Here is a 20,613-nt window from a genome sequence, read left to right on the forward strand (position 1 = left end):
AACAAATGAAAACATGCTAATAATTTAGCTTAAATGTTAGCTTAAATTGGTAAATTCGCTATTTTTATCTCTATTTTTATCCAATAAAGTGTCTATTTAAGGAAGGTTAGTTTGATCTTATTTAAGTCTGCTTTAGAAAAATAAATAAATGGATTATTTGTTCTTTAAAGAGGTAAATTATGTTTAAAACTTCAGATTTAATTACATGTTTAGTTTGCCCCTTAGTAGTTCAACTAACCCGACTGATGTAGTTTTCAACACAGATACAGAACAGTCTGTAAAACACGGTGTGATTCGTCTGCACCGTGGGGATCAACCTGTTTATAATAAATATATATTATTATAATAATGTTTATATAAGTAAAAGTGTGTCAGACAGCAGGTGAAACGTCATCAGAACACATCTGAAGTGCTAACTGCACCTGGAAAAAAGAGAAAAGGAAACAATACATGAAATAATACATTAATTAATGTGTAAGTAGGTATTTTTATAATAGTTCACAATAAATTCAGACCCCAGTCTGAGTCCTTCATGTGGCTCATCCATTTATTACATTTTAAGGCCTCATTAGCAGGGAATTTAGGGGATTTTGCACCTCTGGATAACTTCTACTTGGGTGTTAATTCTCATATCTTATGTCTGTCCTTTAATATATTCAAAGGCCCTTTAAGTCCTTTTTTCTTATAAGAAGCTGTTTTTTCTTTGACTCATTTTCTCTACTTTTCAAATCTAACCCATCTCTAACCTACAGTTCAGTCCGTTTGTTGTAAAATAATAAGAGCTGTGTGTATAAGATCTGTATAAACCCACTGATTTAAATCCTGTTGCTTTCCAAACTCAAACCACAGCATCAGCAGCTGCCTGATGAGCATCTAATCGGCCTAAAGAGCTGATCTGGTGCCGTGTCTCACACGGTTTCTCCTGTTTTTACTTTGTTTTGCAGAAAGTGGAGGCACCTCAGCTCTGCCCGACCTGCTGCACGTCCCATCGGATGTCAGACATGGCTGAAAGAAGAAGCAACGAGGGCACGTTGGACTTCTTTTGCAGCCACAGATGTTTGATGGTGCACGAAGCCCAGCCCTCCGCTGTGTCGGGTATCTGTTCATTTGTTGATGTTGACCTGGATCATAGGTTGAATTTTCACCTGCACAAAGAAAAAAAAGACTGATTTTAACCATGTTTTAGAGGAGAAGAGCCACCCTTCATGTGAGGAGAATGACTTTAAAGAAGTTAAACCATTGCTACCGAGTCTGAAATGTGTGAGTATGAGTCTGTAATCACATCCTGGTAACTTCAGTCACTTCTGATCAGAGCCTGAGCAGCGATGAATGTGATGGTTTTATGCCTGATAAATAGAAACTTGGCTAAATTATAGACTATTAATTGATTAAAAGCTGAATCACACGTCACTGGGCTCTCTCTCATGAACTAAATAATCACTGTTTTCACTCTGCTTCAAGATAAAAGAGGAGCCGATCGATGAGGAGTACGCTGAGTTTGTCCCAGCTGCCGAACCCCCACAAGACACCAAGGATGGCCTAAATGTGCCAAAGGTAGAACACACAATACTGCTTTATAAATGCATCTTAAATAGCATGTTTCATATTTTAATCGGAGCGCTTTTCAGTTAAAGATTAAATATTCTAATGTGAGAAAATGCATAAACTCACTGCTGCAAAAAGGCCAAAATTAGGACTATTGAGCACTCAGCTGAGGTTGTGGGTCCGGTTCAATAGACTAAACAATTCTCTTCTATCATCATTTCCTCTGCTGTGGTCTGCAGAACTTTGTCCAACGCAGTCTTAAGAGATATTATAGAATATTACTTTATTATGAAAGTTTGTAACTGAAAACGGGAAGAAAAATGTTTTAAAAGTGAAGTTTAGTGTCCCACAAACTAGCTGAATGTCTCTAAGGAAGATGACACAAAGAACGTGGTAAAAAGCTACAAACTAAACTAAAGAAAAAAAAATAGCAAGAACACAACAGAATCTAATGCTGAGGAAGGAAACTAAATACCACAACTTAAACAGGAACTTAACCAAACCACAAGGCAGAGATCAAACCAACTAAGAGCCACTAAAGCAGAGGAACTAAGAAACCAAAAGACAAAAAAAGAACAAAACCCACAGATAACGACGGGGAGCGCGAGACGTTATTTTCACACAAGCCGCAGACGGAAATTAAAGTGTTCTGCAGTCGGAGCAAAATTAGTGCGGTTTCTGACCAGCTGGTGTATTTTATGTAAGTGCGGCTTTGACTGAAATAATATCTCTTTAGGCTGCTATCATTAAATTATTCAAAAGGCCCAGACATCCCTCTCCCCAGCTCCTCCTGGGGGTCCCGAGGCGTCCCCAGGCCAGATGGGATATATAATCCCTCCAGAGAGTTCTGGTTCTGACCCGGTGCCTCTTCCCAGGAGGCATCCGAACCAGAGGAACCACCTCAGCTGACTCCTTTCTATGTGGAGGAGTAGCGGCTCTACTCCGAGCTCCCCCCAGATGGTGGAGCTCCCCCCTCCGGATGGTGGAGCTCCTCCCCCTGATGATGGAGCTCCTCCCCCTGATGATGGAGCTCCTCCCCCCTTATGGTAGAGCTCCTCCCTCTGGATGGTGGAGCTCCTCCCCCTTTCTCTAAGGCTGAGCCCCGCCCCCTTTTGAAGGAAACTCATTTCAGCCGCTTGTATCCACGACCTCATTCTTTGGGTCAGAACCCAGATCTGTGAGCACAGGTGAGGGTTGGAACAAAGATGGAGCAGGAACCTGAAAGCTTCTCCTTCCAGCTCAGCTCCTTCTTCACCAAATGGACCGGAGCAGCGCCCTCATTACTGCTGACGAAGCCCCGATCCGTCTGTCCATCTCTGACTCCAACTCACCATCACTGAGAACCAGGTCCAGAGATGCTGAAACTCCTCCAGCTGAGGCAGAGACTCATCCCGACCCAGAGGTTCAGAACCGTGGCCTCAGATCTGGAGGAGCTGACTTTCATCCCGGCTGCTTCACACTCAGCTGTGAGCTGAAGGTCAACAGAACCACATCATCTGCAGAAAGCAGAGCTGTAACCCTGAGGTTCAGAACCAGACGCCCTCCTCCCCCCGACTTCACCTCCAGATCCTGTCCATGAAAACCACAAACAGGATCTGTGACGAGGAGCAGCCCTGATGGAGTCCAACACGCACCGTAAACCAGAACCAATTGGTACCAAGAATGTGGACACGGCTCTAACTGTGGTCAGAGACTCCTGTACCCTGTGCTCCCCCCACAGAATCCCTCAGAGAACACAGTTATCAGCCTGCTCCAAGTCCTCAGACACATGTAGACTGGATGGTCCAACATGATCCCCTCAGTAACTATGAGGGTAAAGACCTCCTTAATCTGAGGTTCACCTGCTGTAAAGTGTCCCGGGGAGGCTGAGCGTGATCCACCTGTACTGTAAATACAGTATAAATAAGCATAGATATTGTTTGAACATAAAATATTAACAGTTACTGTTGGTTCCCCTCAGCTGGAAACATTTAAACGTCCAGCCGGATGCTTCGTTATTGTTCTGATTTGTTCTCATCAGGAGGATTTGAAGATCGGTTCCGTCTTCTCTCTGATGGAAGACACAAAACCTGCAGAGCCCACTTTCACCCAAATGGATCTACCTTCGTCCTGCTCCACCTGCAACGAGGTTCTGATGGACGGGAAGACGGTTTACCAGAGGAAAGGCCACACGGACATATTCTGCTCCACCTCCTGCCTGTTGAAGTTCTACCAGATGAAATCCATGAAGAAGACGTGTCACTTCTGCCTGCAGTGAGTCATGATGCCGCGTCGCTTTCTCTGCAGAAATGCCCAAATCTGCTCCAGTTCTTCAGATATTTTCCATGTTTGGGCTCACACACTGTTGTTTTCTCACATCTTAAACCTCCTCCACACATTTTAAACTGTTACTTTTCTACATGCTTTACGTTACTTTGCGGTTTTTCTTAATCATGAGCTTCCAAAAGATACTGAAAACTTCTCAAGCTGGTGTCAGGTGAAGTTACACAGTAAGAAGAAATGTCCTTAAACTTTGAATCCATTTGTATTTCCCTCAGTTGTTAAGGTTCTGCCCTCCTGAAACCAGATGTTAAGGGGAACGAAAGTCATTAGTGTGTCTTTAACTGAGCCGGTTTCTCAGGGTGATGAAGCAGCCTGAGGCCGTCCTCCAGGCCCCGGTGGACAATGAGGGCACAAAGGAGGACTTCTGCAGCCAGACCTGCCTGTCCTCCTTCAACTACAAGAGGATTATGTCCACAAAAATGCCCATCGCTGCTGTTGCATCACATTCACAGTGCAGCGTGTGCAGCAGATACTGCATTGTAAGCGCCACAGCAGCAGCTTTACAAACGCATCGTTACAAAAGCGTGACTCAGATTAACTGAAATGGCTCATCCTCCCGTAGAGCAAGCATGAGGTCATTCTGCAGGGCGTCATCCACAAGCTGTGCAGCGATCCCTGTTTTCATCGTTTCTGCAACATGAACAACTTGTCGGTCTGTGAGAACTGCCGCTCCTGCTGCGACCAACGGCTCACGATCGCGATGGAGGAGGGCAACAGAGCGCTGTGCAGCGAGGAGTGTCTGTCCCAACTCAAGCAGGTGCAACGTGGAAAAAGCTGATTTCAAGCTTTCTGTAAAGCTCATTTTCTTTAGAACACAGAACTATTAAAGTGATTAAGATCCAGAAAAGAAACGGTTAAAATGATACTGCGAGTTACTCTCATTTAAAACGAGGTTATTTCTCTGCTGTTTGACAGGAAATTCAAACACCGCAGCCGTGCACCATGTGCCGCGCCACCAGGCTCATGTCAGAGATGGTTGAACGTAAAACCGGTGAAAACGTGATCGAGCTCTTCTGCAGCAACAGCTGCGTGATGGCAGCCAAGATCCAGGCCATCAGTGCGTCAGGTACAGATCTTTAGCTTTTTCTTTGGTCTTCTGTGTCTCTTTCAGAGGTTTCAAAGTCTTGCTTATTTATTAGACTAAATATGATGCGGATTTCACTCGTTGGAAGACCTAGAATTTAAATCCAGTGGACTCCACTCAAGCCTCTCCTCCTCCACAGGTGCACAGCTGAAATGCGACAACTGTGGGAAGAGGACGGTACCCGCCTGTCATCTCGCCATGGCGGACGCCTCCATCAGAAACTTCTGCACTCTGACCTGTGCCATGGCGTTTAAGGTGACGAATCTTTTAGACTCCACACGGTTGAAGTTCTAATACTGAATGTTAATGGTTGAACTTTATTTTTGTTGCTGAATTACAAAGTAAATTAAAAACCAGCCGACAAACATGAGAGAGAAAGGTGTGGTGGAAACCTTCAGAGGTCTCCATCGGTGGGTTGGGGTGGTGTTTCTGTTGCTTGGCAACAACAGCTGATGATGTCACACAGGTGAACAACGTGGACAGAAACTTACAGGCAGCAGTTCAACATCTGGGCTGCAGAGACATGTCCAGGATTCCACCATCTGTTGTTAACCAGCTCTGTGATCCTCCTCCTTTACTGTTAGCGCTCTGTCTGCAGTCTCTGTCTGCCCGGATAGTCTTAAAGCTGAGCAGAGAGCTGTTAGAGTTGTTCCTGCAGCCAGGTCTCTGCCTGATATTCCTGCTGTGATATTCCATTTCATCCACCAGTAAGCTCACATTTCCCCATATGATCAAAGGAAGAAATGGTTTAAACTTCCTCCTCCTTTCTCTCCATTTTGTTCCTGCTCTGCATCCCAGACGTCTCCTCTTCAACTTGTCTTGATTTGGGTTTACCATCAGAACACATGCTTAGATATTTGTAATGAGACTCTGTCTGTACATGTGCCATCTCACGTCAAAATGGAAGGAAAAGCAGTTTTTAGGAATGTGAACGAGTAAAAGTCATCAATTCTGTCCTTTTTTTTTTTTTTTTGAAGGTTTAGAATCAATTTTATATTCATAAATGAAAGCTGCAGTGACTGATGGGAAGTTTTGTTTAAACAATCCTTTTGGAAACTTAAATATGCGTTTAAGGAACCCAAAAATGTCAATTAAACCCTTTAATTTCTCAGCCTCTGGATGGATGTTAGACTGTAGAAAGGAATCGTCCTCTGGGATTAAGAAAGAATCTGAATCTCCTCTCTGAGAATATGAGCCAAGATCAAGTCCCTCCCCCACAAACTTCTGTATGACCCACACAAGCCTCAGATTTTTTATTTCCTCTTCCCTGATTCAGGAGACACAGAAAGACCTGATTTCTGCTACCAACCCACCAGGCGCCCAGGACCAAACCCAGAGTGATTATGGCAAAAAGACAGAGAAACTCTTGTGTCCTCAGTGTCAGAAAATCATAAAAACTACACCCAAAGTCGTCCAGAATAAGGTGCGTTTGAGGATTTGGTCTCTTAGTTGATCGTCTTTACCTGGTGAAAGGTTGCTTAAATGTATCTGTGTGTGTGTGCAGGAACAATTGCATTTCGTGTGCAGCCTGGCCTGTTCTCTGGAGTTCAGGAAGGTCAACGACATGACGGACACGTGTGAACACTGCAAGAATGGAAGAATCGTCAATGAGGTGAAGAGGATCAACAGCAAAGACTGCAGCTTCTGCAGCGACGGTAACGCCTCACAGACGAACTCCTGACTCCCTCTCACATCTAAAGACGACCTCACTGAGTTTTAAGTCGCACTAAACACATTACAAAGATCACTGAGATTATTTCCCATCATGCACCTGGTGTCGACAGATAAGCAGCTTTTAGCCACAGCTGCAGATGAAACATCGTGCTGTTGCCATAATGCAGTTAGTTTCTCCCCCTTTTGTTCGGTCCAAGCGAACCGTGTGTCTTCTTTTTTTAAGCCTCATCACCATGGTTACGCTCCCCCGCTTCCTGTTTGGACGTGACAACAGCGCACGTGTTGGTTGAAAATGCAGAATCACGATAATCGGATCACGGAATCGCTCCAAAACGCTCGAGATTCCTCCCGATTTCATTCTGACTCCTACAATGTCTGCATAGTTAATTAGACACGTTAAAAACTCTCCTTTTCCACCTCTCAGGGTGTAAGATGCTGTTTTATCATGAGCTGGAGAAGAAGTCGGGGGAACGCTGCCGTTCGTGTGCCTTCTGCCTCTCGGTCTCCAACACTGTGGTGAAGGATGAAGGCGCCGAGGAAGACTTCTGCTCAGAGGGCTGTCGCTCAGATTTCAAGATGCTTGTGAACCACGTGAGCACATTCGGCCGTGCACCCCCCCCACAGATCTCCTGCTTACTCCACATGTGTTTTGTGTCATTTTTGAGAGTCAGATTCACTTGGGATTTGTTAAAAATTGAAATAAATTTGATTAGAAAGCACATTTAAAGGCCAAAGTGTTTCACAGAGCAGAACACAAATAGCAAAAGAAACTTCCAGTCACGCTCAAACATTTTGTTGGACCGTCTTCGGCTCTGATTGCGTTTCGATAAGCTTCATTTATTTCCCTGGTGATGATGGGAGAGTCGGACCGAAGAAGCAAAGTCTTTGATTTACCTTTCCGTAACATTCTGTGGTGGAAATCTGACTTTCTACACAGCACAAGTCACATTACCAAACATAAACAGCATGATCTGACCTATAATCCTCTGTTCTGAGGAACCTGACGGGTCATGATGTAAATAAATAATAATATAATAATAAATGTTCAAACAGCAGTGACACTGTTCATTGAATTTAATATATCGATTCAGGAGAAGTATCAGCAGATGAACTGAAGAAGAAAATACCAGTTACCTGCCTCCTTGCCGTATTTGCAGACAGTTGAAAAGGATGAAATCGACAGTAGAGACCAGCAGAGGTTCCGTTTATCCGTATAATCAGACATTTAAGCCAATTACCTGCAAAAACTGCCGTTCCAAACAAGCCTAAGAACCTTAGAAAAGGTCTAGTTGGTCCCGTTTGTAGAGAAGTGGAGCATCTTCTTTCCTGGTTGCACTTACATTTCCTTTTATTTCAGGTCATTTTATCCATATACGGGAGACGTGACGTACTTCAGGCTTGTTTCGCATCAGTTTGACCGACTAAGACTGATTGAAATGAGTCCTTTTCCATCCTATTTTAGAGCTTTAAGCGCTGTAACGACAAACATTCTGAGCAGTTTGAGGACGGCTTTGGTTAAGATCCATTTGGCAGCCTTGTTCACGTTAACAAGCAACCAGAAATGAGCTTAAACTGACTACTGTCTGCTCTCCTCAGGCGGCGAAGTGTGACGCCTGCCATCACAAAGGGAGGCTGAAGCAGAGTCTTCCTCTGCTGGGAGACGTCAAACACTTCTGCAATTTGAAATGTCTTCTGCACTTCTGCAGTAAAAAGGTCCAAATGTTTGACTCAGGTGTGTACGATCGCTCCTCTGTTTGTTAATAAAACTTAGACACACATTTGGTGGAAGTTTTTGATTGGAAAGAAAGGAATTTGATTTTATTTGGCTCGTAAAAGTTTGGATTGTATCAATTAATTGTCTGATTAATATTTGCGTTGAATTAGAGAATTAACATCGACATATTTCAGTTAATTTAAGTCTTTATTAAGATGCCGTACAGTTCAGTTGGGCCACAAATAAACCTAAAGTCACAAGAAAATCCATTTTCAGAGTAAATATTTATGTAAAATATTCATATGAAATGATATTTTTAAATCATGGTAAAGAAAAAACTTTAAAAAGCTCCTTTTGAGTTGAGTTTTTATTAATAGGATCATATTTGCTGCTATTTTCTCCTGATCTTTGATGGTCTACGCAGCATAGAGACGGCGATCTCACAGTTTGACCCGAACTTCTGTTCTGATCTGAGGTCGAGACACATCTGTAGGTGTTTAAGTTAAAAAAAAAAAGAGCTCAGTTGTTGGTGTTTTTCAGTTTGTGATCCGCTTTCTGTCAGATGCCGGATAGTTGAAAGCTTTTAGGGTCTCTGGTCTGCCAGAACATCTTGATTTTGGCTTCTTTTATGTTCTACCTGCTGTATAAAATGTTCTGGGATCAGTTATCTATGAGCTCTGTTTCCGCCTGCAGGGTCATCTTCATCATCTGGATGTGCAGGTCCAGTGGACTCCTCGCCTGTCATCGCGAACGTCATCTCGCTGTCCAAAACTCTGGCCGGACATCTCGGTACAGAAACACACACTCGACCACGCTGCCATCATTCCACCTTAACATTATGCCATCATTCCACCTTAACAGGACAGGCTGGTCGGTAGTAAACCTGCAGGAATTTGGTTGTCAGGCTATGCGTCTCCTACAAATGCAGTCGAGCCGTTTGCTTCCAAACAGGGAATAAACATTTTAAAAAGCCACAACAGAATACTCAGATATTCAGATATCTGTTGGAGATTTTATGTATCGCTCTAGATGCTGTTGTGTTACTCGTCTCCATGGTACAGTATGTCGTCTAAAACCGTCTTTGTTTGGTTCAGTGTGAACAATCAGAGCCGACAGCAGAGCTGGAGCTCGGTTTAACCTCCAGAACAACTGGAAACTTCTCATAAAACCTGAGTAAAGTTTGAAAAAATCTTGTCAAAATCTGATAAATATCCTGCCATGTTGCACAAAACTATCAGCAGCAAACTCTGTGTGAAGTTAGCCGACTGTCACAGAGCACGGAGTGAATAAACTGTGCTGCAGGGGGGCGTGTGGATGAAGTGGTCCCAGTAGAGTGCCTGTGTAGAAATCCCTCCGTTAGCTCTCCTATAGCTGCAAGTAGCCACATAACAGCAGCTATGAGCTAACAGAGCTATAGCACACGTTCATTCATTCATTCTTCTTAAAGTATTGGTGAAATAAAGACAGATAATGCCTTATTTAGAGGCTGCATCCTCTAAGCCCCGTTCACTCCGTTATATGGATCTCCAGTTATCTAAATATCTTCTGAAGGACGCCGACTTTCACCAAACTGTTCTCTGTGAGCAGATGAACGTATTTCATGCCAGAAATAAGGTCTAGGTTTAAAAATCCCCTTTAAGTCCTTCCATGTCGTATCTTATTTATATAAAATAAAAAGGCTGAATGAACATCCTCCAGGTTTCATCCGTCTGCACATCTTGAAAGTCCTTCAGAGATTGTTATTGGCTCACCTCAGTAAGTAAGTGAACACCTTTCAAGACCCACTGCAGTTTGCTTATCGTCCTGGGGTTGGTGTTGAAGACGCCATCATCCCACTCTCATCTGGGCAAAACGGGCAGAGCTGTGAGGATCGTGTTCTTTGATTTCTTCAGTGCTTTTGATACGACTCAGCCTGCACTGCTGTGTAAGAAGCTCCAGAGAATCCAGGTTGATCCTTCCACAACCAGCTGGATCACTGACAACCTGACCACAGTGTGTGTCTGAGAAGATGACGGGAGCACCACGGGGGGCCGTACACCTCAGACTTAAATAACAAATCAGTCCTGTCATCTCCAGAAATACTCTGCAGACAAGAGGCTGAGTGCAGGGAACCGGAGTGACAACAATCCCCTCATCTTGAATACAAGATTTTTAGGAGGACCAGGAGTAGGCCGTCTCCATCCGAGGTGAAGAGGTGGAGGTAACTGAAAGAAACTGACTGCTCTGGAGCTGTTTGTTAAGAGAAGATTGCTGCTGAACATTATGGACCATACTGCCCATCCTCTGCATAACGCAGTGATCAAACAACAAAGTGTGTTCAGTCAGAGGCTTCTTCAGTCAACCCTGCCCACAGTAATACGCAATGAGTTTTATAAAGACTCACAAGGATAATTTCCCTTTGTGGAATTAATAAAGTAATATTTGATTAAATCCAGTTCTGTGTCTCCACAGGACCTTTCACTGACATTCAGACCAGGGTCGTTGGACATGTGAGTTCACAAAGATGAAGCCTGAAGGACAGTTTTAATTAAAACGCTTCTGTTGGACTGTCTGAGAACAACAACCTGATGTCTGTTTGTCCTTCAGGCCAGTGTGCAGACGGTCTCCAAGGAACTGAAGAATAAATCTATGCTCTGTGTCCCACTCGTCCACAACAAAGGAGTCTCCTGTGCTGTTCGGACTGTTGAAACCGGGGTGCAAACAGGTAAAACGCGCACCTGGTGAACCTCTTTTTGTTTTCCAGATCTATCTTTTTACTTTGCAGATCAACCGACACGCCGTCATAGTTCACACCGTTTATTGAGAATTGTTTTTCTGTTTTGTTGTTTGAAGTAAATCTAAAGGAGAAAGTTCGTCACAGGGTCAGACTCGTGCCCGTCCCGGTGCCGGTGTACGTTCCTCTGCCCATGAACATGTACAGCCAGTTCACACCGAGCCCCCTGGCCCTGCCCGTGCCGGTATGCAGAACGCCTCCGACATCAGCCTTTTCTCTTTCATTCATTTCTATTTTTGTATTTAGGATTGTTTCTGTCATCTCTCGTGTCCTGCGTCGATCGTTTCAACATGAATCTGTGTCTGTGTGTTTGACAGCTGCCGGTGCCGGTGTTCCTCCCTGAGAGGCCTCACAGCTCTGAGCCGACGATGAGGGAGAAAACGCAAACTGAATCCATCGAAGGAGACTCGAAGGAGAAGGATGACGGGAACGAAAGGGAGGACGGACAGAAGGACAGACGAGAGACTGAAGAACAAACTCTGTCGCTTAAAGGTAATCATGTTTTATGTTTCTGCATTCAGCAGACGCTTTGGTCCACAGCGACTTACAAATGAGGATATAACATTACAGCTAACGTCAAAGCTAATAGTAAGCTAACAATAAGCTAATAGTAAGCTAACAATAAGCTAATAGCAAGCTAACAAAAAGCTACGTAGAAGGAAACCACCAGTCAGGCTCTGTCAGAGGTGACGGTGTGGAGATGCAGGCATAGAGGGAAGTACAGGGCAGGAGATGCTCTCTGAAGATCTGGGTCTTCATTGAAGATGGACAGGGACGCCCCTGTTCTGGTAGTGCTCGGTAGCTCATTCCACCATCGTGGAACGACACGTGAAAAGAGTCTGGATTGTCTTACCGGGGGCTCACACCAAAAGCGTCGTGAGCGGCCAGCTGCCATTCATTTTCAATGTAAGCTGGCGTCGATGAGCGGCCGGCGTTGTGAGCTTCAAGAGTTGAGAAAGGCTCAACTTTATGCAAATGAGCAGTGATGCGACGCAACGACAGCCAATTAGGGCCGATCTGGATTCCGAAGGCAGAAAAAAGGCGGGAAAAAAGCGGAAAAGGGTAGAGCGCAAACACAAAGAAACACAAAGAAGGCTGCCCAGAGTACGATCCATGGTGAAAGAGGGAACCGATGTATGGATGGATTATTATATATATCTGCTAGTTGCTATACATATAAGCCCCGCCCCTTTGGCTGCTTCCGGCGGCAGAAGAAGTACAAGCGGCGGGTTGTGAGCACCACAGCCGCTCACAACGCTTTTGGTGTGAGCCCCCGGTTAAGCGTGGTGTAGGAGCTGCTGGACGACCGGAGTGGCCTTTTGCGAGTGCAACTTTGCAGGCTAACATCAGTCAAGGCTCTTTCCGTGCAGTTCTGATACTTTCAGTGTGCTGTAGTGAGTTTTTAAAGCTCTCGCTTTAGTGAGAGGACCGCGCCCACCGAGAGTTAACCAAGAAGTGGTTTCAGAGAAGGGAGCGATCGCCTGTTTACAGCCCAGAACACTCTGATTTCTGATGGCCCAACCGAGGCTATGAGGCAACAGGTTTTACCCACAGATGGGTTTCAGTCACTTTCACAACAGCAGATATTGAATTTAGCAAAGAAGATCCGTGCAGTTCTGTTCCGTTTTCCGCTATATTCAATAATTTCAGTGGTTTAATTTAAACTTTATTCAAGAGGAATTAGTTGGAGAAGATCACATATTCTTCCTCATTCTGTTTGTCATTCAGGAGTTTATCAGCGTTTATGCACAGATTCAGACCACAGCGCTGATCATCTACAAACTGTAATATTCTGTTTCAAGTGCCCAGAAACCTTTCTCATAAAGTTTATGAACCTGGAGTCCAACATCCATCACATTTATACAAGAACTTCAGCTGAACTGTCAGTTTTATCTGACAAAGTTTAGGACTATAAAGAAATAAGCTGTACTGTATATTATGCCTGTGATGGACTGGTGACCCGTCTGGGATGGGCTCCAGCTTAGCTTTTTGGGCCTTTCTAACCCGTTTCAGCTCTATTTGGAGCGTATTTTGTTGTCTTTGTACAACTGCAGCACAAATCTACAGCAAATAATGGCTGCAACTAAACGCGGTTTCTGCATCCGCAGGTGCGTCAACCTTCTCTAATGTAGATTTCATCCATTTCAGCCGTCTGTAAAGGTTCATCTGGTGCTTCTGCAGCCCAGATATTTGTAACTGAGCGTACATACAACATTTAAACCTAAATCAGTCCCCATGAAGGAAAAAAACATACCAGATAAAGAAGACAACAAGCAGAAGAATTGGTTTGTTTCTTTAAAAAAGCCATATAAATACTGCGTGTTTAAAGCACTGGATCCTCTTCTCTCACCTTCATAGCACAGATGCATAGAGCATGCGTCATTTCTGCTAATCCTCCAGGGTTCATTCGAGTGTTGACAACATTGATCCTTTCTTCATTTTCAGACCCCAACAGCAGCGACTTGGATTCAGATGATCAGCCCACTTCCGACAACCAGAAAGACTTCATCTCTGACATCAGCTCATTCAGTCGACCTCAAGCTCCCAAAATCCCACCTCCAGATCCAGCACTGGGCGTGCCCAGTGATCGTCTTCCTGAAGTCCCGCCTCCTTCGCCTCTTCCTGCTCAGCCGATGAGACAGAATCCTCAGACATCATCGAGTCCTGTGCCGAGACAAACTCAAGGGAAGGTCCACACCGTGAACAAGGTAAAAAACGGATGTGTTAACAGGTGTGGCTTCTGGTTTCTGAGGAGTAATCTGAGCTCTCCTTTCTGTTGACGGGATGAAAGCCGGGGCAGCTGCCTAAGAAAGCTGAAGAGAAGACGAAGGTGAAGCCCAGGAAGCACCACAGACTGACCAGTCAGACTGGAGTTGATGCCTGGAGGAAATGGATCAAGTGGAGAAAAGCCCAAACCAGCCTGGGCCTCGTTTCCTGTATGTTCTTCTGTTTTACCTTCAGTCTTTACTCTTCTCATGGGAGCCAAAGTCGGGCTGCTCAATCTGAGAAGGCATCTAAAACTTCCTCCCTTCTCTCCATCTGTCAGCTCCTGCCGTGAAGTTAAAATCGGATGTTCTTCGGTGTTCTTCGGCCGTACTGAACGACGGTCTCTGTCTCTTCATCAATGAGGTGAAGCAGCTGCAGGAAGAGCCACATTCCCCCGACAGCCTGTTCTACCTCTGCCTCAGCATTCAGCAGGTAAGGCTGAACGCACTCTGCATGTTTTTAGGTTTTCACATTGGATTTAGAGGATTTTCATCCTGTCTGGGAACACCAGCACATGCACAGCATAAAGTATCCTGAGTTTTGAAAAAACTTTTTGTAAACTATCCAGATATTCACCCTGTTTCTGAAAAGACTTTAGTTAAAAAAGCTTTAGTTACATCACAATGTGTCAAAACTGTGTCACATGTTAGAAAAACTGGTAATTTTAAACGGTTTACAACCAAATAAGAGTTTAAAGTTTACAGAATGCTAATAAAAAGAGCTTTTTACTTGATCTTCTTCTTGTTTTTTCTCTTCAGCCATATTCAGTTAATAAACATCCAGTTTTACATTTCAGACCTTTTCCCACTTTGTTTCCTTCTGCCAACACTTAAAGACGTTCTGACTCTGAGGGACCAGGTGATGCAGAGTTCCAGCTGTTATTTTGTCCCATTCTTCCTTAAACAGGTCTTAAGGTGTGCAGCAGTGCGGGGGGGTGGTTGTTTCTCTGCTGGGGACAGGTCAGGACTGCAGGCAGCCAGTCCAGCACCCGTACCTCTTCTTCCTCAGACAGGCCTTTGGACTGTGGCAGAATGTGGTTTTCCATGGTCTGCTTGAACAATGCTGGGACGTCCCAGGAAAAGATGTGGCCTTGAAGGCAGCATATGTTGCTGTAAAATCTCAGTGAACTTTTCTGCATTAATGCTGCCATCACAGAAGTGGAAATGAGCTTTGCCCCCTGATCCAACCCCATACCATCACAGAGCCTGGCTGCAGGGACTGGTTGCTGACAGCAGGCTGGATGCTGCTTTTGCTCTTTGCTCCATTTCTTCCAACAAAGATGTGGAATACTGATGGGTCTGACCACAGCACACGTTTCCACCGTGTGACGGTCCATCCCAGACGCCTCCGAGCCCAGAGAAGTGGACGAGGTTAACATCAGGCTTCTTTCCTGCACAGTAAAGCTTGTGAATGGAACTCTGTATTGTGGTGCTTGACAAAGGTTTCCACAGTAATCCCTTGTCCATGTGCTTCTATCAGCTGCTGATGAATGACGGTTCTTGAGGGGTCAGAGGTCACGGGGTCCAGCTTAGGCTTGCTCCCTCGTCCTTTACACTGAAACTCCTCCAGATTCCTTGAAAGCTTTAATGATATTCTGCTCTGTAGAGGCAGAAATATGCAGATACCTTCCAGTCTTTCTCTGAGGAACATTGTTTTAAACACATTTGTGGACAAACTGGAGCTCCTCTGAACATCTTTGCTGCTCAGAGACCACATTACAAGCCTTAAATAGCCCCTTTCCAACATTTTTGGTTTGTGTTACGACCCTGAAATACAAAAATGGATGTTTATACATACGTGAGGAAATAAAAGGCAAAGTAAAGGTAGAAATCACAGTTTTCAGTGTTGTACCCTCGTTTCTACCTTTGTTTCTCTGTTTTTTGTCTCTCTGTAGTATCTGTATGAAAACAGTCGGCTGGAGAACATTTTCAGCGATCGGATCTATCACAAGTTCTCCGTGGAGTTCACAAAGGTCCTGAAACAGTCCGGACCGTGCCTCACAGCCAGCGGTGAGCTGCGTCTCCGTCTTTTTCCTGCAACTGTTTTGTTTGCCTCATTCATCAGTTCTCTGGTCTCTGCTGCAGGTTGTATCAGCTCCTGTGTGGAGGAGGACTTTCTGTGGGAATGTAAACAGCTGGGGGCGTACTCCCCCATCACCCTCCTCAACACGCTGCTCTTCTTCTGCTCTAAGTACTTCGGGCTGACTACAGTGGATCAGCACCGGCAGCTGTCATTTGCCCGCCTCAGGAGCTGCATGAAAACTAACGAGGACAACGCCAAAACCACCGTCCTGCGCCTGTTTCCTCCCACATCCTCGAACAACAAGGAGTCGGGTACCGGTGTGGCTGAAAGATGAGACTTTGTTTAGAGGTTAGAAGCCCTTTGATCACGTTTCACTTCGTTTGTGTTTTTCAGATGCTGAAGGCGTCCCGGCGAAGAAACGTAAATTAGAGGAGGATGGAGAGGATTTCCTGGAGATGACGGAGAACACGGAGAACCTTCTGCGCTGTCCTGTCAGACTCTACGAGTTCTACCTCTCCAAGTGGTGAGTCTCTCACGGTTTGAGCTGTTTGTAAGTTATGCTCTGCCTTCCAGTTGCCGTCCTCTTTAGCTCCAACTCAAGTTTCCTTGTCTGACTTTTTGTGCCTTTCTAACCTGTTTCGGCTGTATTTGGGGCATATTTTGTTGTATTTGTACAACTGCAACAGAAAAACAACAAGTTGCCTGGGGAGTTATGGTGTCAGGGGCTGATGGGATTGACTCTGAGATGCTGAAAGCTCTGGGCTGTGTGGGGCTGAGGGAGCTTGCAAACAGGATGGTGGCTCCCATTTCTAAGAAGGGGGATCTGAGAATGGGATCCAACTATAGGGGGATCACAGGTGTTGGAGAGGAGGTTCTGACCAATTGTCGAACCTCAGATACAGGAGGAGCAGTGTGGTCTTCTTCCAGGCCGTGGAGCAGATCCTCACAGAGTTACTGAGGGGATCATGGGTAAGGAGCAGCTTAAAGTCCTGATCATTTACGCACACAATCCAGAGTTACAGCCTTTAACGTACTTCTGTTAATAATGCATGTGGACTTTGAAAAGGACGGAGGTCTGATTTAGGAGCCAAGTAGCCATGAATATTGAGTGTAACCTAATTTATCTTCTGTCTCATGCAGGCAGTGGTCTCCATGTGGATACAGAAAGTTGTAATAAACTTTAAAAATACTTTTACTTCTTTGTTTTTGGAATTAACAACACAGCTGTACACAACCTGTCCAACACAAGCTGATGATGAAGCTCAAAGAGCATCTAATGCGGGTTTAAAGATGCAACCGCTGCAGGTTTATAGATGCAACTGCTGCGGGTTTAAAGATGCAACTGCTGCAGGTTTATAGATGCAACCGCTGCGGGTTTAAAGATGCAACTGCTGCGGGTTTAAAGCTGCAACCGCTGCGGGTTTAAAGATGCAACTGCTGCGGGTTTAAAGATGCAACTGCTGCGGGTTTAAAGATGCAGCTGCTGCGGGTTTAAAGATGCAACCGCTGCGTGTTTAAAGATGCGACTGCTGCGGGTTTAAAGATGCAACTGCTGCGTGTTTAAAGATGCGACTGCTGCGGGTTTAAAGATGCAACTGCTGCGGGTTTAAAGATGCAACCGCTGCGTGTTTAAAGATGCGACTGCTGCGGGTTTAAAGATGCAACTGCTGCGGGTTTAAAGATGCAACTGCTGCGGGTTTAAAGATGCGACTGCTGCGGGTTTAAAGATGCAACTGCTGCGGGTTTAAAGATGCGACTGCTGCGGGTTTAAAGATGCGACTGCTGCGGGTTTAAAGATGCAACTGCTGCGGGTTTAAAGATGCGACTGCTGCGGGTTTAAAGATGCAACTGCTGCGGGTTTAAAGATGCGACTGCTGCGGGTTTAAAGATGCAACTGCTGCGGGTTTAAAGATGCGACTGCTGCGGGTTTAAAGATGCAACTGCTGCGGGTTTAAAGATGCGACTGCTGCGGGTTTAAAGATGCAACTGCTGCGGGTTTAAAGATGCAACCGCTGCGTGTTTAAAGATGCGACTGCTGCGGGTTTAAAGATGCAACTGCTGCGTGTTTAAAGATGCGACTGCTGCGGGTTTAAAGATGCAACTGCTGCGGGTTTAAAGATGCAACCGCTGCGTGTTTAAAGATGCGACTGCTGCGGGTTTAAAGATGCAACTGCTGCGGGTTTAAAGATGCAACTGCTGCAGGTTTAAAGATGCAACCGCTGCAGGTTTAAAGATGCAACTGCTGCGGGTTTAAAGATGCAGCTGCTGCGGGTTTAAAGATGCAACCGCTGCGTGTTTAAAGATGCGACTGCTGCGGGTTTAAAGATGCAACTGCTGCGTGTTTAAAGATGCGACTGCTGCGGGTTTAAAGATGCAGCTGCTGCGTGTTTAAAGATGCGACTGCTGCGGGTTTAAAGATGCAACTGCTGCGTGTTTAAAGATGCGACTGCTGCGGGTTTAAAGATGCAACTGCTGCGGGTTTAAAGATGCAACCGCTGCGTGTTTAAAGATGCGACTGCTGCGGGTTTAAAGATGCAACTGCTGCGGGTTTAAAGATGCAGCTGCTGCGTGTTTAAAGATGCGACTGCTGCGGGTTTAAAGATGCAACTGCTGCGGGTTTAAAGATGCAACCGCTGCGGGTTTAAAGATGCAACCGCTGCGGGTTTAAAGATGCAACTTCTGCGGGTTTAAAGATGCAACCGCTGCGGGTTTAAAGATGCAACTTCTGCGGGTTTAAAGATGCAACTGCTGCGGGTTTAAAGATGCAGCTGCTGCAGGTTTAAAGATGCAACTGCTGCGGGTTTAAAGATGCAACCGCTGCGGGTTTAAAGATGCAACTGCTGCGGGTTTAAAGATGCAACCGCTGCGGGTTTAAAGATGCAACCGCTGCGGGTTTAAAGATGCAACTGCTGCGGGTTTAAAGATGCAGCTGCTGCGGGTTTAAAGATGCAACCGCTGCGGGTTTAAAGATGCAACTGAAGAACTAAAGAGGGAAGACCTCTGTGGCAACTCTCATCAAAATATGAATTCAGGGAATGGGAAGCGTTGCGTGTTTTATGAGAGTCTTAACAGACTAAAACACAAAGTTTGGATGCACAGAGAATTATGAACAATATGAAAAGCTCTCAAACTCTTAAACTGGTTAATTTCTGTGTTTCATGCAGCTCTGAGTCGGTGAGGCAGCGCAGCGACCTCTTCTACCTTAAGCTGGATCACAGCTGCGTTCCCAGCAGCCCCGTGTGGTTCTTGCCCACCCCGCTGGATGATGTCACCATGGAGGCCATGATGGTACGAATCCTCACCGTCAGAGGGCTGCAGGTGGAGGACGGAGGCGACGAGTGAATGGACCAACAGGTCAGCGTCAATATCCACCAAATGAGGAGAGCTCTGGATGCTGAAGGCAGACACGTTTCCATAGTTGTTTTTGGACAACCATTTTAATTTGGGCCTCAAGTTAAGAAAAATGTCTCCTGGGTCAAAGAGAACAAACCCTGAACCTTCCTCAAACAGCTGTGCAGCATCTGTACAAACAGGTGAACAAACTTTACATCTCAGTCAGAAACAGGAGCAGCTTAAGTGAAGGAAATCAGCGTAAAATCGTGCAGAGGTGAGATCATGTTCCCTCTTGTCTTTTTTTATAGTTGATCAGGAATCAGCCTGAACATTTTTTTTCAGTAACTGGCCAATGACAACAGAGTTTCTTCTTAAATTAGATGCAGATGTGTTACAGTTTACGTTAAAAGCTGCTTCTAATTTCTTTATTTCACTTTTGACTTAAACTGAATGTTTGGATTTATATTTTTTTCAAAATAAAATGATCTAAAAGCCCTTTTTGTATTTTACTTTGTGTTGCACGTGTTTAAATCTCTGGATATCTACTCATTGAAGGTTTAAGCTTAATTTTGATGATTTTCTTCGGTGTGCTGACATGTTTTTGTGAAAAGGAAACGCCGCTAAACAGCTGATACCCAGTAGAGGGCTGCATTGGGATTGGGACCAGCTCTCCTCTCAGAGTTGCACGAGGTCTAAAAGATGACTTTTGACCATAAAACAAAACCGATCGTCATCATCCACTCAGAATAAGATGTTATTCTGCCTCAGATGTGAAGTGTGAAGGAAACTGATCATGCTGCCATGAGGATTTCTTTGGTTATCGACCATGTGAACATTCCTAGAAATGGACAATTTGTTAAAGTGGCGGTTTTTTACTCTTTGGCTCCGCCTACAGCCGTAACAGGGACGTTATGCTACTGTTATAAAAACAAATCTCTGTAGGATTCCTGCACCCGGAAAGCCTCATGTGAATATAAAGTTGTGCTTTAAAGCCTGGCACACCCTCTCCGTTGCAGAGAGAACCCTTGCTTTGGGTTAACGGCTGCAGTTCTGGATAAAACCCGTCTGTCGGAGCACATTGTGGCTGCATTTCACTGCTGTATTTGACTTGTATGATCACTGTTGGTGCCGCTTAGCCATCTTGGGATGCAAACCTTCCACTGCTGGACTTGTTCCTACGGGCTGCGTGGGTCACGTTACTTTCAGAGGAGACCGACTATTGCTGCCCCTTGCTTGTTGGCTCTTTGTCCTTGGATGGAGCCCAGTTTGTTACCTCAAAGTTCACCGAAAAGAAGGAGTCTTTCTGCGAGGTATTATCCAAAGATGCCTCCCTACTGGGATGAAAAGCTTGAAGCAATGACAATGACTCCGATTAGAGGG

The 20,613-nt window shown here is 45.1% G+C and overlaps 4 protein-coding genes across 4 annotated transcripts in view; 3 read left to right on the top strand and 1 right to left on the bottom strand.

The window, feature by feature from the left end:
* The window catches only part of LOC140275544 (tripartite motif-containing protein 16-like), a 292,422-nt gene that overhangs the window by 153,577 nt on the left and 118,232 nt on the right, over window positions 1–20,613 (bottom strand). The window lies entirely within an intron of this gene.
* ak2 (adenylate kinase 2) overlaps window positions 1–20,613 on the top strand; it is a 70,167-nt gene that overhangs the window by 20,574 nt on the left and 28,980 nt on the right. The gene's annotated exons all lie outside the window — the stretch shown is intronic.
* Window positions 1,002–16,234, top strand: LOC140275607 (zinc finger MYM-type protein 4-like). The gene is made up of 22 exons (XM_072371124.1): window positions 1,002–1,095; window positions 1,187–1,260; window positions 1,462–1,554; window positions 3,566–3,798; window positions 4,166–4,346; window positions 4,430–4,624; window positions 4,783–4,933; window positions 5,091–5,206; window positions 6,228–6,374; window positions 6,456–6,606; window positions 7,050–7,216; window positions 8,222–8,357; window positions 9,033–9,128; window positions 10,791–10,828; window positions 10,926–11,043; window positions 11,172–11,296; window positions 11,430–11,604; window positions 13,558–13,820; window positions 13,904–14,048; window positions 14,159–14,310; window positions 15,773–15,887; window positions 15,963–16,234. The coding sequence occupies exons 1-22, from the start codon at window positions 1,002–1,004 to the stop codon at window positions 16,232–16,234; spliced, it is 3,237 nt and encodes a 1,078-aa protein (XP_072227225.1).
* LOC140275554 (zinc finger MYM-type protein 4-like) lies at window positions 16,231–19,728 on the top strand. Its single transcript, XM_072371069.1, has 2 exons — window positions 16,231–16,423; window positions 19,065–19,728. The coding sequence occupies exons 1-2, from the start codon at window positions 16,356–16,358 to the stop codon at window positions 19,240–19,242; spliced, it is 246 nt and encodes an 81-aa protein (XP_072227170.1). The 5' UTR covers window positions 16,231–16,355; the 3' UTR covers window positions 19,243–19,728.

This window comes from Leuresthes tenuis, unplaced genomic scaffold (genome assembly GCF_036924035.1).
Source record: "Leuresthes tenuis unplaced genomic scaffold, fLeuTen1.0.hap1 SCAF_18, whole genome shotgun sequence".
Classification (NCBI taxonomy): domain Eukaryota; kingdom Metazoa; phylum Chordata; class Actinopteri; order Atheriniformes; family Atherinopsidae; genus Leuresthes; species Leuresthes tenuis.

Bases quoted from the DNA above. Each gene is read 5' to 3' on its own strand.
- LOC140275607 (XM_072371124.1), top strand. From the start codon at position 1,002: ATGGCTGAAAGAAGAAGCAACGAGGGCACGTTGGACTTCTTTTGCAGC. The intron at 7,217-8,221 runs GTGAGCACATTC...TGCTCTCCTCAG, and splicing joins TCAAGATGCTTGTGAACCAC to GCGGCGAAGTGTGACGCCTG. The intron at 11,297-11,429 runs GTATGCAGAACG...TGTGTTTGACAG, and splicing joins CCCTGGCCCTGCCCGTGCCG to CTGCCGGTGCCGGTGTTCCT.
- LOC140275554 (XM_072371069.1), top strand. From the start codon at position 16,356: ATGACGGAGAACACGGAGAACCTTCTGCGCTGTCCTGTCAGACTCTAC. The intron at 16,424-19,064 runs GTGAGTCTCTCA...TGTTTCATGCAG, and splicing joins GAGTTCTACCTCTCCAAGTG to CTCTGAGTCGGTGAGGCAGC.